We start from the raw sequence: 16800 nt of genomic DNA on the forward strand, positions 1-16800 counted from the left end.
TTTAGCAATTTTTAAATTTTAATTTTTTTGTAATAAAAACGTTAATCACGTTTTGTGTCTACTGAAAAGTAAAAAAAAAAAATTATGACAAAACAAAATTCATCTATGAAACCAAATAACTTAGTGTAATATTCCTTTTTGACATATATATATATATATATATATATATATATATATATATATATATATGTGTAGCAAGTGAATAATTTACATGAACGAGAACCCAATGACATCATCACTTTATGCCATAGATTAATATTCAACATATTCATATCTTGAAAATATTTTAAACATATCATGATATTCAAAATATTTTTCTTTTAAAAATTTGGCTATTTTTTTTTCCTCCAACCCAGCCACCTAACTAACTAAAATAATATTCAACCATCTTTTATAGAATAGGAATTATAGTAACTAGTAATTACCTGTAAGTTAACCAACTTATTTTGATGTAATAATTAATTTACTAATTTATTTAAATAAATATCAGATAATTAAATACCGTCTTGTGTATCTAGTAATTTGTCACTGTATAACAACAAATTCTTAAATAAAATTTTGATATGTAACAAATAAATTTTTGGCTAGACAAATTAAAAAATACCATAAAAATGGAAAAAAGAAAATATTAATAGTGGGCTAGAGCTATTGACCATAATAAATGTAGAAAAGTAATAATATAAGAGTGAGATAGAATCATAGAAATAATGATGCATAGTTTATAGACCATTTTGCCCAAATTGGAGCCTTGCTTGATCGTTCTTCCCTGCTTCCCCGCACTCTATAAATCTCCTCTCACACCTTTCCTCCCTCATCAGCTTCTCACACACACTACCATCACCATGGTGGGTTCGATTCCCATCCTCTTCCTTCATCTTCTATATTCATCTTTTTCGCACTTTAATTTCCCCCTCTCTCTCAAACACTTTCTCCTCTCATAACATTGAAAGAGTTTTAGCAGTTGATTTCAATCATAACAGTTAAAATTACCAAAAAAAAAACCGAATTTTCGATACACTTAAAACTTTTTCTTTAATATTATTATTATAATATAGTGCTCGAAAATATATAAAATTAAATGAGGATATATTATTATTGCAGGAATTGGAAGATCAGCAAGTAAGCAGAAGATGGGAAGGCTATGTGGATTGGAGGAACAAGCCGGCTCTGAGAGGCCGCCATGGTGGCATGGTTGCCGCCTTGTTTGTTCTTGGTCCGTCTCAAATTAAATCTCATAGCTTTTCTTTTTTTTTTTTTAAATAATAATAATAATAATAATATAGTATTTTTGGCACTGATTGAGATGGTTACATCATGTGCATATGTATGAAAAGTGGTGGAGGTGATGGAGAACCTGGCGTTTTTGGCAAATGCAAGCAATATAGTTGTGTATATGGGCAAGTTCATGCACTTCTCGCCTTCCGAATCCGCTATCAACGTCACCAATTTCATGGGAACGGCCTTCCTCCTCGCCCTTGTCGGAGGATTCTTCTCCGACGCCTTCTTCACCACTTATCACGTCTACCTCGTTAGCGCACTCATCGAATTCCTGGTATCAATTCGCTTCTGCTTCTTTTTTATTCTTATTCTTTTTAGGTGAAAACTCAGGTCAGGTGGATTTCACGTAAAGTGAATTTTTGTTAAATGAAAATTTAGACAAATAAGTCAAATCATTTAACTTCACCTGAAGTCGACTGGATCTAAGTTTCTACTTCCTTTTTATTTCTTACTCTTATTTTTTTATTATATTATTAGTAATTTAATTTTTTTTAACCTTGATTACCAAGCTAAAATTGATGCTGCCTGCTATATCCTAAATTTTCTCTTTTTAGTCTTCGAATAATAAAAATTTATAATTTTAATTTTAATTTACAAAAGTGTCATGAAAATTATGTGTGTGTATATATCTATATATATTCGAATTTTTTAAGGAACAAGGATCCTAGCTCCTTCAAATCCATGATGTGCTTGAACTTTGAAGTAAAGAGAATGAGAGTCAATTTTGTGCAAGTTGTAAACACAAGTTGCAAAGTGGGGTTGCATCAAAACTGTGCAACCAAATCCCCATCATAGAATTGAAACATCAAACAAATCATATATATGCTTTTTTTTTGAAAATATAATAAATAAAACACAACAAATATATATGTCCTGTCCATCCCCTCCTTTTGATTCTCTACATCACTTTTTGGTGCATTTGGGTGGCTCCCTCCAACTTAGGGTCATAGATATATAAAACCTCATGAAATCCATGAGTGAACACTCCCACTAACTAATAATAAGATCCTATGGACCAAGTCAAGAATCAGTGTATTTCTTTCTTCTCATCGCTAGCTTCTTCTCTTCAGCCACCAAATGGGAAAAGAAATAAACCTAATAAAAATAAAAGCCATGTTGTTGATGTAAGGGGTGACTTTAATTTCTCTCTCTTCACATTAGTACAATGTTAGCCTTGGACTTGGATTGTAACTCCCTAAAGAAGTGTGTGTGAGAGCTATTACTAGTGGGGGCCAACATATACATATATAGTTATATACATATCCATATACACACACACACACACACACACATATATATATATATATATACTATTTTTTACATTTCTTGTGTGGCCACCGTCTAACAAAAGAATCAACATGGCTGGTTGGGGACGCCATTACTAATCCTTGCGTAATTGGAGTATATGAGACAACATAATAGTAATGAAATAAAGTAGTAGGCTGAATTTTTCATTTTTTTTCCTTTTTAGTTGAATTTTGTTGTGTTGTTTGTTTTAGGAAAAATAGTAGGTATATATATCCTCAACTGATGAATGCAACATGACAACATTTATTATTTTTTTATTCATATTTAACTACAAAAATATTTTTATGCTAAATTCTAAACTTTAAATTTTTAATAGTATAAAAAGTAAAATATTGACTTAAAATATTAATTAATACTAATAAAAATATTAACTCCTTGACATTTCTATTCACGAATTAATTCTTATATTTTAAATTAAATGATTTTCAATTTTGGTTCTATTACCAACATAATAACTGATGAAAAATATTGACGTGTCATAAATTGTGCTAACATGGTATATACACTTGGATTTGACAGGGATAGTGTTTGCCTACAATCTTTTTCGGTAATTTGATAGCGTGGAGTTAAATTAAAAATAATTTAAAACATGATAGAACAAATTGAGAAAAGTAAAAGGTAAGCGGAAAGATTTAAAAATGAGTAAAATTTAAGGATAAAAAAGTGTATTTTAGCTATGGATTATTTTATAATATCTTGAATCAATTAACTTGTTTGGATAATAATTTATATAAAAAATTATGTTAATAATATATTCAAAAGTTAATTATAAATTTTTTTTAACAATTTGCTTCTCTTTTCCGTATAATATTTCTTTCTGTTGGGATTTGAAGAAAAAGTCAGAAAGAGGAATTTATTAAGGCTACTGGACCGACTTATTTATTCTCGCACGACAGTATTTTAATTTTGTGTGCCAAGGACTTTACTTTATTAAGCAATACTTGATCAACTTATTTGGACAATTATATTAAAAATGAGAGATACTATATGTTTTTTGAATTTAATATGTATTCAAAACAATGAAACATACATTATTGTCTTACATATTTTTATGTTGTAGTATATTAGAGAGTTTTAATAAGTAATATTGGGAAACTAATTCAAGAATTAAAAAATGGATATCAATGTTCAATACTTTAAAAATTAAAAAGCATTCATAACTTCTAATAACTAGCTAGCTAGTAATTAAAAATATATATATAAAAAATACTCCTATTCAATGTTATAGTTTTTTTTATTCTAATTGAAACGTATATATATATATATATATATATATATATATATATATATATGTTCTTAAATAATAGCCCTTTTTGTTAAGGTTTATAGGGCCTTAATAGTTTATTAATATATACTGATTGTATTATTTTTTACCCTCTGTATTTTTTTTACAAAAATTATAACAATAAAATTTTTGTTATCCATTAAAAAGGAGTTATTTTTGATAATATAAAATATTTTGTATTATCATTGACTGATTTATTATTATATTAGTATTAAAATATCTAAAGCCCAAAAACAATACTACAATAATGTTAATCAACAGAATGACAAAAAAAAAAGTTATTGACAAACTATATTGTAGCACTTCAATTACAGGAATTTTGCTCATTTGCGCAATATAATTAGTTATAAGTTTTCAAGGTGTTGGTTGCATATAGTTTGAACACAAAATAGTCAACCATCATTTACACACCAATAACACCATCATCAATAATTCACTTTCACCACTTAATTATATGAATGAACATAGTTTGATAGAAGCTTCTTTATTCTACACCTTTTTCTTTGTTGAGTTACATCTTACGTGCATAGTATTAATATAAAGAGAGGTGAGAAATAGTTATACGTTGTTATCATCATTGAATTGGCATATATAGTTTCCCATTGGTACATATATCACAAGTCAAATACAGATCTCTTTAGCTATAATTTGTGCTGCGCCTAACACTTTAACACGTGTGGTCCCTATCATCATGATCATTATATGATGATATTTTTTAGGAGTATTCATGATTATAAAATTCGCATATAATTATCTTTATGTAAAATTTATAATTAAAAAATATTAAATAAAATAATTATTAATAATTATAAATTTAATATTTTTTAAATTATAAATAATACACATTTGTATACAAGTTTTTATTATGGTAAAAATTCAGGTGAAGTCAACTTCACATAAATTTAATAGTTGAGAATCATTAGATAAAAATTTAATCAAATTATTTAATGGTTTTCAAATATTAACTTCACATAAAATTGACTGCATTTAAATTTTCACCACTATTTATGGTATATAGCTAGATGAAATGAAACTCCAGCCTTATTAATGAAACATGATTCTCCTTCAAATCTTCATGAACTTATGGTTTCGCTCAATGGCAGTATGGTAGGTTCAGCTAGCAATTAAATATGGCAATGTTTGGCACATAGTTTTGTCAAAAGAAGTTTTCATGAAACCACGTACGTACTTGATTGCCTTTATAAATTGATACACATTATCATCACCAGTTGCAATCACGAATTTAGGACACTATATATATGAGGATATACCTTACTCAAAACGGCAACATACATATACATGTGCATGCATATCATACGTCGCATTTAAAGATTGTGTTAATTGTTAAGACAAATATATAAGTATATAACCCTACTTATTGAAGAGAAAAGTATACAGCCAAAAATATAATTTTGTCCTATATATTAGGTGAAATTAACTATATGAATTAAATAATATGTCATTCTGTCATGTCATGAATTATGTTACAACTTAATGTATTATTCATGAGTCTTTTTAGGTTTTTTAAAGCATTTTTTAAATAATAAATGATACTCATCTAATTTCATATTTTGTTATTGTTTTTTATTCTATTCATTTGAATATGTCTACTGATTCAATGAATTATTCCATGCAATATAGCTGATAAATGATAATATAGACAAGTATATTCTATCAGCCTCTTATTATTAAAGTCTATAATTTTACTAATCAACGGTATATCGGAATCTAATTAAGTAGTCCTTGTCTGTACTACAGTCCAGGGGATTTAGCTGGGGATCAATTAACACGTGGTTTTGGGACCCTCCTTTTGTGATATCGTGTTAATTAATTATCCACTGAACTTGACCTTTCATAAAATAGTACCATAATTTTGATATTTTGGCAACGTTGTTATTAGGTATGTATGTTAGTAGAGACAAGGGCTCTCAATTCTCATTATGTGATTTGATCACTCCTTGGGCTAACTTTCATTTCTTGACCTAACGTGGTGGGAACTAAGAGTAAGAAAAAAAGGCATGTGTCACTAATGTTATTAAGACAGAAAAACATCTATTTTAATTGGTTTGTAGTGGTACCGGCCACTAGATATTTTAATTTGTTTTGTTGCAGTTTTTAGAGTTCCCTACCAAATATAGAGAAATGCTTTTGTTTTTTCCCCTTATTAGAAAAACGTTAAGAACAGGACTTCAGGTAGATCTGTTTTAAAGCTAAAGTTATTTTCTTAATTACTTGAATGGTAAGTAAGTTTATCTCAAGTAGAAAAAAGTCTACACTAGCAGATGCAACTATAGTTTTTCACTTTTTCTATTTGATTTAATCAATTTTTTAATAATAAGATTCAAGTTTTGATGATAAAGATAACAACTTACTTTTTCCTCTAGAGTAAAAATAATCATTCTCTCCAATCATTGTGACAATTTGTAGAATAAAGGATTTTGGAATTTATGCAGGGACTGGTTGTGCTCACCATACAAGCTCGAGTGCCGTCACTGCAGCCATGCGGCGGCGCCACCCCATGCGAGGAAGTTACCGGGGCAAAAGCAGCAATGTTCTTTGTTGGACTCTACCTAGTGGCACTTGGTGTTGGAGGGATAAAAGGGTCATTGCCAGCACATGGGGCTGAGCAATTTGATGAGAGTACCCCATCTGGGAGGAAGCAGAGATCAACCTTCTTCAACTACTTTGTGTTCTGTTTATCATGTGGGGCCCTTGTGGCAGTTACTTTTGTAGTGTGGGTTGAGGACAACAAAGGTTGGCAATGGGGGTTTGGAATATCTACCATAACCATTTTTCTGTCTATCCCTGTCTTCTTGTCTGGTTCTCCTACTTATAGGAACAAGATCCCTCTTGGAAGTCCTCTTACTACCATTTTGAAGGTAATCAATCATATAAGCATCATAGAAATGGACAATGTCTTAGGCATCATCATGTGATTGAATAGTATATTAACAGAATTAAAACAAAATATAGAATCGGTAAAGAAAAAAAAATGTGAGTATGTTTTAATATACTACTCCTATAATGTCCCATATTAATGTTCTACATTGACATTCAATGAAGAGGTATTCAAATTATAAATTTCTAACTCTAATACATGCCTTTGATTTGAGCAGGTTTTGATTGCCGCCTCAGTTAGTAGCTGCATCCTCAAGGATTCAAGCAATGCTATTGTGAACATGGCTTCAAGTCCTTCAAATCCACTCCCAGGGAATAACATTGAACAAGAAGATGCTGCAAAAGCAAGCAACAAGGAAACTGAGAATGAAACCACATCAAACACACTCAAATTCCTCAACAGTGCAGCTCAGAACAAAGCAATCCACTCATCAATCCAATGCACAGTGCAGCAAGTAGAAGATGTCAAAATAGTACTCAAAATGCTTCCAATATTTGCATGCACCATTATGCTTAATTGCTGCCTTGCTCAGCTAAACACATTCTCCATTGAGCAAGCTTCGACGATGAACACAAAGCTTGGTTCCCTAAATATTCCTCCGGCATCATTACCGGTTTTCCCAGTGATCTTTATCATGATCCTAGCACCAATTTATGACCACATAATAATTCCATTTGCAAGGAAAACTACCAAGACAGAGATGGGAGTAACACACCTCCAAAGAGTAGGAATTGGATTAGTACTCTCCATAATTGCAATGGCAGTGGCAGCAATTGTTGAAGTGAAAAGGAAAAATGTAGCAACAAATTCAGGCCTAACAGATGATGCAACAAAGCGATTACCAATAACATTCTTTTGGATTGCATTTCAGTACTTATTCCTTGGTTCTGCAGATCTTTTCACCTTGGCGGGTTTATTGGAATTCTTCTTCACAGAAGCACCAATTAAGATGAGATCATTGGCCACATCACTATCTTGGGCATCTTTGGCTATGGGGTACTACTTGAGTTCAGTGATCGTTTCAATAGTTAATGGTATCACTGGTAGCTCATCACATAAACCATGGCTTTCTGGGGCAAACCTTAATCACTATCATCTAGAGAGGTTCTATTGGCTTATGTGTGTGCTGAGTGGGTTGAACTTCCTTCATTTCCTGGTTTGGGCTATTAAGTACAAGTATAGAGGGAGAGGGATTTCTAGTGAATGAAAAATAACAAATGGGGACTTTTCACAAATGGTTAATGTGCATTTTTCAATGCCATGAATCAAAGTAAGAACTGTTAAGCCATTCTAGGCTGTAATTGTATATACAAGTAATATATCTTAAAATATAATAGAGGTATCCTATGACCTAGTTCTTAACAAAAAGAGGGGAGAGGAATGAGGAAAGGAATCAAATGGATGTATTACATCACGTAATGTAATCAACATGTCCCTTGAATTTATGAATAGTGCGAGAGCAAATGATTCACATGCAAATGTTCTTTCTTATTGAAGCGAAGTTAGGCCCATGCCTAACCATTTCAAAACGGCAAAAGGTAACTGAAGATATTTATCGTTGCAAAATAACCAAACCTTCTACGCCAGGGTAACACGTTCATGTTACATATAATGTGTTGACAATACACTTTAGTGACCAAGAGCATGATTAGGATAGAAATAAATGTAATGTCTTAAATTGATTGAATTAAGATTAGTGACTGTATTTGATAGTAGATATAGAGAAAAAAAAAATACAACATGAATTGATTGAATATTGTTCGCTGTTGAAAATGAAAAGAAAAAAAAGTTGTTCAACGAGGGGAAAAAAAAAGTTGAAAGAAGTCAAAATTGTAAATAAAATACTTAATAAAAATTTATAATAGCATAAAATATATTATGCTATCAAGTCCGGGGATGTAGCTCAGATGGTAGAGCGCTCGCTTAGCATGCGAGAGGTACGGGGATCGATACCCCGCATCTCCAATTTTACATTTTACATTTTTTCCCGTTTCGAATTTTTTTTTTGGTTAAAAAAGCTTACCATCGAGTTCCAGCCCAAACCATGACTGGCCCAAAAGTTTTCGGCCTGTCAACGAAACACACAGAGAGCCACGAAACGCTGCGTTCCAGTGGATTGAGGTTTAAGGAAAATTCTTTTGCACTGTGCCGTTTTACACCTCACCAGAAAATTCAGATCGAGATTTACGACAGAGTTAAGAGAGAGAAAGGGAGAGAATAGAGATAGAGAGAGAGAAAGAGCGAGAGAGCTTTCAGTAGATCGCTCTCTCCGATTGTACTCTGAAGCCGCAACTGCAACTGCAACTGTGATCGATCACTCACTCCTCTTCTGTTTGAAGGTAACTAACTCATTCTCTTCCTCCAACCTCAGATCCTTCCCATTTCCTTCACTTCTTACTCACTTAATTTCAATTTTCACAATCGCTGATTAATTTTGTTTCCATTTTTCTTCGTTTATGTTAAATTTGTCGCCGCTTACTTCAGCTGACGTATATATCTTTCATTTATGTCGTTGTTTTCGTTAGAATTTGGCATCGTCCAACCAAACAGTGTCTTCTCTTACCTTGCTTATTATGTGCTTCTATTACTAATTTTTCACCGTAGTTTAATTCAGTTTCTTTTCATTTAATTGAATTATTAGCTTTTATAGCATTATTGAAAGTCGCTACTAGTAGCTAATGAGTGAACTCAAAGGGAAATTTTATTTTTATTTGATTAATTTACAATGCTACTAAGGATCAATATCTGGTGTTTACGTTTAGGATGATCCTCTGATGTGGAAATTCAGCATTCTGATAATAGAAGTACAATTCAGGGAAGTTTTTAGTTGCCACGAACCAAGGAAAAACCCTTGCTAGACATGGTGCATTGTATATTTATGTGCAAAATCTGGAGATGATTATAATGTCAAGTTATATGTCGGTTTTGGATTTGTCCTTATCAATATTAGTATTTTAAATTTGCAGATAAAGTTGGTGGCACCATGAATTTCTTGATGCGGTCTACTTCACATGTGCATGTGGAGCGGACACCAATTCCAGAGTCGCCTCAGGCGGATACTCCCCAGACTACTTCTGGGACTTCTTCGGAGACTCTTGACTCTGAGGATCCATATTCACGATTGTCCACAATTGAAGAGTTTGATGGAGAAATTGATGGTGAAAATGGCAATGTGTCTGGTAACGGTTCAAGAAAGGACACGCCAATTCTTGCTAAGCACGTGGATGTTTCTGAAGAAGAAGGATGGATTGCCATTCCATGCAGTATGTCTCCAACAGCAATACTCTTTTACTTCTTGATCTTAAATTAGCAACTGAGGTTTGAACATGGTTATAGTTTCTTGATCCAGATCCAAGCTTAGCAATCGTGTTGAGTAGTACCATTCTATAGTGTGTTAGTTTTGTTGGCTATATAGACATGCTCATAAGATACATATGAAATTAATAAAATTATAACTGCAGCTGGATTAGTATATTAAATTTAAAGTGGTAGAATTAATTGAACATTTTATTTCAGCTTCCACAATATGTGATGTTATGGCCATTTGTAATATAATATGGCCAATTCTCAATTATTTCTTTTTATTTATTTATTTATTATGTCTTTTTGTAGAGGAACTTCCTAAAAGCTGGAATGACGTGTCGGATATACAGTCCCTGCACTCTCTTGATCGTTCATTTCTTTTTCCTGGTAGGATATGTTCATTCTATATATTCATGAATCTCAGTTTTGGTTTCATGTGTGATTCAGTTTGCTGGACTCGTGGAAAGTTGACTGACCTTACTTTCTACTTGTAATTCAGGGGAGCAAGTTCAAATCGTGGCATGCTTGTCTGCATGTAAGCATGATACAGAGATTATCACTCCATTTAAAGTTGCTGCAATGATGAGTAAGAATGGCATAGGTCACAGCCCCGAGAAACAAAATGGAAACATTGAGGACAGAAGTAATTCAGGATCTGGAGAAGGGCAAATCAGTTCCAGTAGTCAAGAGCAGAAAGAGGAAAGCCTGTCGAAACCAAAGGCTGATCACCCGGCAGATGTTTCTGCTGGTGAATCCCTTTTAAGGATGGAGGTTCACAAAAGGCAAACTGCATTGTTGTTGCAAAGATTTGAGAATTCTCACTTCTTTGTAAGGATATCGGAGTATGATGAACCATTATGGTCCAAACGAAGTTCTTCAGAAAAGTCCGGCTCCTCTGAATTCAATGATCTGAAGGCCTCAACAATTGGAGTTAGAGAGACTGCAAAAGACTCGTCTTCTATTAGTGCTATTGTTGATAGAGGAAATTTTGATGCAAATATTTCTGGTGGTGTGGCAAGAAATTCTGTCAAGTGTTTTGCTCTCCCTAATGGAGACATAGTGGTATGTGCCATAAAACTTCAAAAATTATCGTCATGCATTTTTCTTGATTTAGATTTAGCAATAACAGACATGGATTTCTTCTTTTTCCCAAATAAGTGTGGGACTTTGTCTTATAATTCACTCCCCCCCCCCCCCCCCCCCCCACTAATTTGTCATCTGCACTGTATACAACTTGGCAATCTTGTTCCAATATACAATCATTAAGACATATACTTTGTGTTGTTCGGCTTGTTGAAAGCCACGATCATAGTTTGGAGAAAAGTTTTTTACTTCTATGCCCAAACAATTTGGTTTTGGGATTCAAATACACATTTTTTTTGGGTTTAGTCTATGAATAGCTTTTTAAGTAAATGAGATATGGCATTGAATTTGTTTGCTCATTGTGTTTGTAAAACTTATGAAGAGTTTTAACTTTTAATACAAATGTATTAGTGTCACTATACAACAACAACAACAACAAAGCTTTATCCCACTACGTGGGTCGGCTACATGGATCATGACATGGTATTAGTGTTACTGTATTTGAATAAAATTGTGCTGAGGCATTGTATGCTAATGAAGCAAAGAAACTGACACAGAAACATATCCAGTTGATCGGAAAATGCTTCCTTGCAACCTAATATTATATAGTTTTAGCATTCACTACCAAAAATTTCCCTAATTATGCATGGGCAGCCCCACTGACTTAGATTACTGATCTGATTCTATTTTCCTGTTTGGAAGGATCCAGGTTCTTTTACAGGTGAATGTGGGTGTTAATTTTCTTAGAGACCCTTGTATAGAAATCCTTCAATATGAAAAGTACCAGGATAATGTATTGTCTCCACAGAACCAGGGCAGTTCAGTTAACATGAGTCAGGATCAGTGTGGTGAACTGTTGATGTGGTTACTTCCATTAGATAACACTCACTCCTCCCCTTCTCGACCATTATCTCCTACTAAGTTACCTTCAAGTACAGGAACTGGAAGCGCTTCTCACAGACACCATTATTCTGCTTCCGCTGGGTCTCAGTCATTCTTTGCCCATTTCAGAAGTTACTCCATGTCATCATTACCCCAAAATACTAGTATTCCACCTGTTGCTCCTGTTAAGGCAGCTAGTTCTAAGCCAGCCTTTGACATGGAGGATTGGGATCAGATCTCATTTCAGAAGTTAAGGAGAAAAAATGATGTTGAAGAACTTTTATCTTTTCGAGGAGTCTCATTAGAGCGAGAAAGATTTTCTGTTTGCTGTGGATTAGAAGGTATTTATACACCCGGAAGAAGGTGGAGAAGGAAACTTGAAATAATACAACCTGTGGAGATTCATTCTTTTGCTGCCGACTGCAACACAGATGATCTTTTGTGCGTTCAGATAAAGGTTCGAACTGTGGTGTCAATGGACCAAATTTTTTGGAATCTCTCTCTCTCTCTCTTTCTCTCTCTCTCTCTCTCTCTCTCTCTCTCTCATGAACGTTGCCATACTTTGTAGTACTGCAAATTGAGTTTGGTTTTTCTATTTTTTGGTATTAATTTTAAGTTCTTCTGCAGAATGTTGCTCCTGCAGATGCTCCAGATATTGTGATATTTATAGATGCCATAACAATTGTTTTTGATGAGGCTACCAAAAGTGGACTACCATCATCATTACCAATTTCATGTATTGAAGCTGGACATGATCATTCTTTACCAAATTTAGCCCTCAGGTTGTTGTTCATATTGCATGTCTTGATGTTTCTATTGGTGGTAATCTGATCTCACACTGCATATTGCTGTTTGAATATGCTTGTGCTCGAGAATCGCTACCCTGGTAAAGAGTGGGAATTGATTAATTGTGATGGCGTGCAAACTATTATTATATCTTTGGATTCAACATTAGTTAAGGAAGCAAAATCATTGACATGCAAGGCCCTAAACTTTGTACCCGAAGGGATGAAATTTTCATTAGTTCCATATAATAATACTGCTTAAATAATCACACGCACACCCCACCACCACCTCCACCATAATAAAAATTCTCATCAGTTAATTTCTGTCACTGTCTATTAGCTGATAATGCCATGGGACTATGCATGCCTTATTATTACATGGTAAATGAAGGGAAGAGAGTAAACATGGTTGGTGACTTTCAGAGTTTGGTTGATGTAGGTAGCTCTAATCTTCAATAATTCTTATTAGGAATCTTTATTTACAGGAGAGGGGAAGAGCATTCTTTTATTCTTAAACCTGCAACTTGGAAGAATCTTAAGATGCAGGATGAAACAAATTCTCAATTGTCAAAATCACATTCTGGAAACTCGGCATCATCATTAAATTCTTCATCTCAGAGTCTTGACCGAAGGAAGGCTGCTTTGAATGATGATCAATATGCAATTGTGGTATCTTGTCGATGTAATTATACAGGTACATCTTTTACCTACGGTTTGTTGTCATGTTTTTTAATGAATAGTAAGATGTTAAGCAGTTGTTTTGGTTTTGTGCTTAATACAGCTTCACAATTATTCTTCAAGCAACCAACCAGTTGGCGACCACGTACATCAAGGGATATACTGATCTCTGTTGCATCTGAGATGTCAGGAGAGTCTCCTGGACCTTATGCAAGAAATTCCCCACTTCCTGTGCAGGTCAACATATGTTTTTAGCTATAGATTGTCTTAATTTGGGGCTGTACATTGGAGCCTATATTTATTTTGCTTTTATATTTTCCTAGTGATGCTACAATTGAATTTACCTAATTGCCTTTTATCAGGTCTTGACTCTTCAAGCTTCAAATTTTACATCTGAAGATTTAACTTTGACGGTGCTTGCTCCAGCCTCATTTACTTCACCACCTTCAGTGGTCTCACTGAATTCACCCACTAGTTCAATTAGTCCATTTGTTGGTTTCACTGAGTTTTTGGGAAGGGTGAATGTTGAAAGGCATACTAATGTTACCCAAGGACAGAGCTTCAGTCCTCTTGTAAAAGAAAATGAGAAACAAAGCAATCATGGTGCACCTCAGTCATCTTCAATGAATGATGTCATTCCTAGTTCTGGTCTGAGTTGTACACATTTATGGCTGCAGAGTAGAGTTCCACTTGGGTAATAATCCAGGCCTCTTTGTTAATTCTGTAAACTCCTTAAAATTAAAGCTGATTTATTTTACAATGTGTTTGGCTGCATCAGTTGTGTACCGTCTCAATCCACAGCAACTATTAAGCTTGAGCTACTTCCATTGACTGATGGCATAATCACGCTTGACTCATTGCAAATTAATGTCAAAGAAAAAGGTATGGATAACCAAACTTTTGGATGGTGCTTTTTCTCTCTTAACTGCATGCTTTGTGCTCTACCTAAAGAAATATTAGGTCAATACTTGTTTATGAGACAATGGAACAATGAATCGGTGCCTAAAATTCTGTTTTCTTCTCTGCTTGACGTATGGTTATTTTGAAGAATCACACACGGTTATGGGTGTAGCAAAAAGAGTTGGAACTTTACAGACAGCAGTTTTTAGTCGAGATGTTACAGCCTTGTTTTGCCTTCACCTAGCTTTGGCAAACCTTTCCCCCCATGTGCTCATTTGGTGTCATTTTATTCTAGGTCATTTATGTACCAATTGATCACTGTTTCTATTTATGTCTGAGAATCATAAGCACTTTTACTACCGGGTATGGTTTGTTTTGTGCATTCGGCGTCATTCCTGAGCGGGATAAAGTTTTAAAGCGATGCAAATAGTGGCAATCATGATTCTGCTTATGCATCTATGATATTGCTCAAGTTCTTATAGGCTCACATTGTAATCTCCACAGGTGTTGCCTATATCCCTGAGCACTCACTGAAGATAAATGCAACTTCCAGCATTTCCAAGGGCATTATTTAAGAGAGGCTTACGGTTGGTTGAATATCATTGTACAATTTATTGAGTACCTTTGCAGTAAATAGAGATGGTTGCTTACCCGGCTTTCAGAATTGCTCTGCCGACACACAGTCGTGGCACCAAGGTATCGTTGGATAGGGTAGCAGTGTGGTTATTGGCATGTCCATTTGTTTCAGAAATAGAGCTTCACTTTTTATTGTATTTTAAAACCACGAGCTTAACATAGATTATTGTTACATACCCCTTTACGGGGAAGAATGTAATCTTTATAGATAAATCTATTTTTTTGTGAAGATGTACGTATTTGGTCTTTTGAGAGTTGAAAGCAATGAGCAGTGAGTGTGTTTCAATTGGTCTTCAGTGAGAGCCTTGTACCCATGAATTGCTTCCTACTCTTTTTAGCCATTTAATGTACATTATTGACGTGATTACATTTGCATCCGAGTTTTTCAAAGTCGCAGATAAGGGGAATGGGTTATGTGAAAAGTGTGGCTCTAGTCTCTCAGATATTTATGAAACACCCAAAATTAATCTCTTAATGGCCCTTTTTCTTTTGCTTTCTTACCCCAAACCATACCCTTAGAATTGGTTAAATTGAAATTGAGTTTGTACTTTCAATTCTAATGACTTTGGTTGGAAGCTGGCAGCCTGGCACCGAGGGAAACAGAAATCAGATATCCTTATTTAATATTTACTCCTGATCCCCGCCCGCATATATCATTTCGTCTGATCAGGCATTTAAGAAATAAAATTTCTAAATATACCAAAAATTAAGATAGTCAAAGATCGGCTGCAGTGTGGGTTCAACTCATCTAGAGACAGCATATATAAAGGAAGACATGGTATAAATTATTAAGACAATAATTTGTATCTCATGTCAAAAAAAAAAAAAAAAAACACTGTTAGCATCAAACTACTGCTCCCTAACTGAATGATTAATTTATTTATAAGTAGTGAGAACTGAGAAGAGAGGGAAGTGAATGGTTATGGCAAGTGCTGGTCCTTAAAGTCAAGGGGCAATCCCTTGGATCCGCAAGTAGTCTATTAATCAAACTTTGTTGTCAGCTGTCACATGTGTTCCCTTTTTACTCGTTCCTCCCGTCATATGTATGCATGCCAGTTACTACCTACAACCTTAGCTTTAGGTGTTAAAATATGATTGAAGAAAAAAAAAAGGGTTATGAATTAGAGGTGCTAATAGTTCGTATTTGATGCGCATATATATGATATTTATCCGGATTCGATTAAAAAATTGCGAATATTTATCCTCCACATACATTAGGATAAAAAAATTAAAGTATTTATATATTTGTGGATTTACAAAAAAAATAAATAAATAAATTTTTTTATATTTTATTTTAATTAATAATTATCATATATATTGTATTATTTTATTTTTATTATTTAAAAAAAATATTTAATAATATTTTAAAAATAAACATGTTTAAATGAATAAAAAATAAAGTTTTATTAATATTTTTTAATAAAAATAATTTTTTTTAAAATTTTATATTTTATGAATATATGCAATCGGATCCAAACTAAAAAAAAGGATATTGAATCTGTATATCTGATCAATATTTTTGGTAATATCGGATCCGCAATTCACGAAGAATGTACTAGTTTTTCTCTCAGAATTTTTTATCAAATAAACTTTCATTAGACCACTTCTCTTTTGTCGTGACATATAGCTGTTTTTTTCATATTTTTTTAAGGAATAGAAAGAATATTTAAGATTAATGCTAATTTAGATATATGACTTTTGATATAAGCATTGCAATAATTAAATACTTCTAATAATATAACAATATAATTAAATGAGTTTGT

General features: G+C 33.3%; 2 protein-coding genes and 1 non-coding gene across 3 annotated transcripts; all 3 read left to right on the forward strand.

The window, feature by feature from the left end:
* The first annotated feature begins 725 nt into the window (after positions 1-725).
* On the forward strand, positions 726-8470 carry LOC130970152 (protein NRT1/ PTR FAMILY 4.6-like). Its single transcript, XM_057896148.1, has 5 exons — positions 726-845; positions 1102-1213; positions 1335-1552; positions 6325-6750; positions 6988-8470. The coding sequence occupies exons 1-5, from the start codon at positions 843-845 to the stop codon at positions 7975-7977; spliced, it is 1749 nt and encodes a 582-aa protein (XP_057752131.1). The 5' UTR covers positions 726-842; the 3' UTR covers positions 7978-8470.
* Positions 8471-8662: 192 nt separating this feature from the next.
* On the forward strand, positions 8663-8735 carry TRNAA-AGC (transfer RNA alanine (anticodon AGC)). Its single transcript has one exon. It is a non-coding gene; the product is annotated as a tRNA-Ala (tRNA).
* A 205-nt stretch (positions 8736-8940) lies between these two features.
* Positions 8941-15545, forward strand: LOC130969068 (uncharacterized). The gene is made up of 11 exons (XM_057894644.1): positions 8941-9109; positions 9737-10033; positions 10383-10460; positions 10573-11135; positions 11866-12495; positions 12666-12820; positions 13309-13517; positions 13605-13738; positions 13864-14195; positions 14280-14383; positions 14906-15545. Exons 2-11 carry the CDS (start codon positions 9754-9756, stop codon positions 14974-14976), a joined length of 2556 nt encoding a protein of 851 aa, XP_057750627.1. The 5' UTR covers positions 8941-9109; positions 9737-9753; the 3' UTR covers positions 14977-15545.
* Positions 15546-16800: the final 1255 nt, after the last annotated feature.

The sequence above is a fragment of the Arachis stenosperma genome, chromosome 3 (assembly GCF_014773155.1).
Source record: "Arachis stenosperma cultivar V10309 chromosome 3, arast.V10309.gnm1.PFL2, whole genome shotgun sequence".
In the NCBI taxonomy this organism is placed as follows: Eukaryota; Viridiplantae; Streptophyta; class Magnoliopsida; order Fabales; family Fabaceae; genus Arachis; species Arachis stenosperma.

Excerpts from the sequence above, each read along its gene's own strand:
- LOC130970152 (XM_057896148.1), top strand. Across the intron at positions 1,214-1,334 it reads TGCCGCCTTGTTTGTTCTTG|TGGTGGAGGTGATGGAGAAC; the intron begins GTCCGTCTCAAA and ends ATGTATGAAAAG. Across the intron at positions 1,553-6,324 it reads GCGCACTCATCGAATTCCTG|GGACTGGTTGTGCTCACCAT; the intron begins GTATCAATTCGC and ends GAATTTATGCAG.
- LOC130969068 (XM_057894644.1), top strand. The coding sequence starts at position 9,754 with ATGAATTTCTTGATGCGGTCTACTTCACATGTGCATGTGGAGCGGACA. Across the intron at positions 10,461-10,572 it reads TCGTTCATTTCTTTTTCCTG|GGGAGCAAGTTCAAATCGTG; the intron begins GTAGGATATGTT and ends CTTGTAATTCAG. Across the intron at positions 12,496-12,665 it reads TTTTGTGCGTTCAGATAAAG|AATGTTGCTCCTGCAGATGC; the intron begins GTTCGAACTGTG and ends GTTCTTCTGCAG.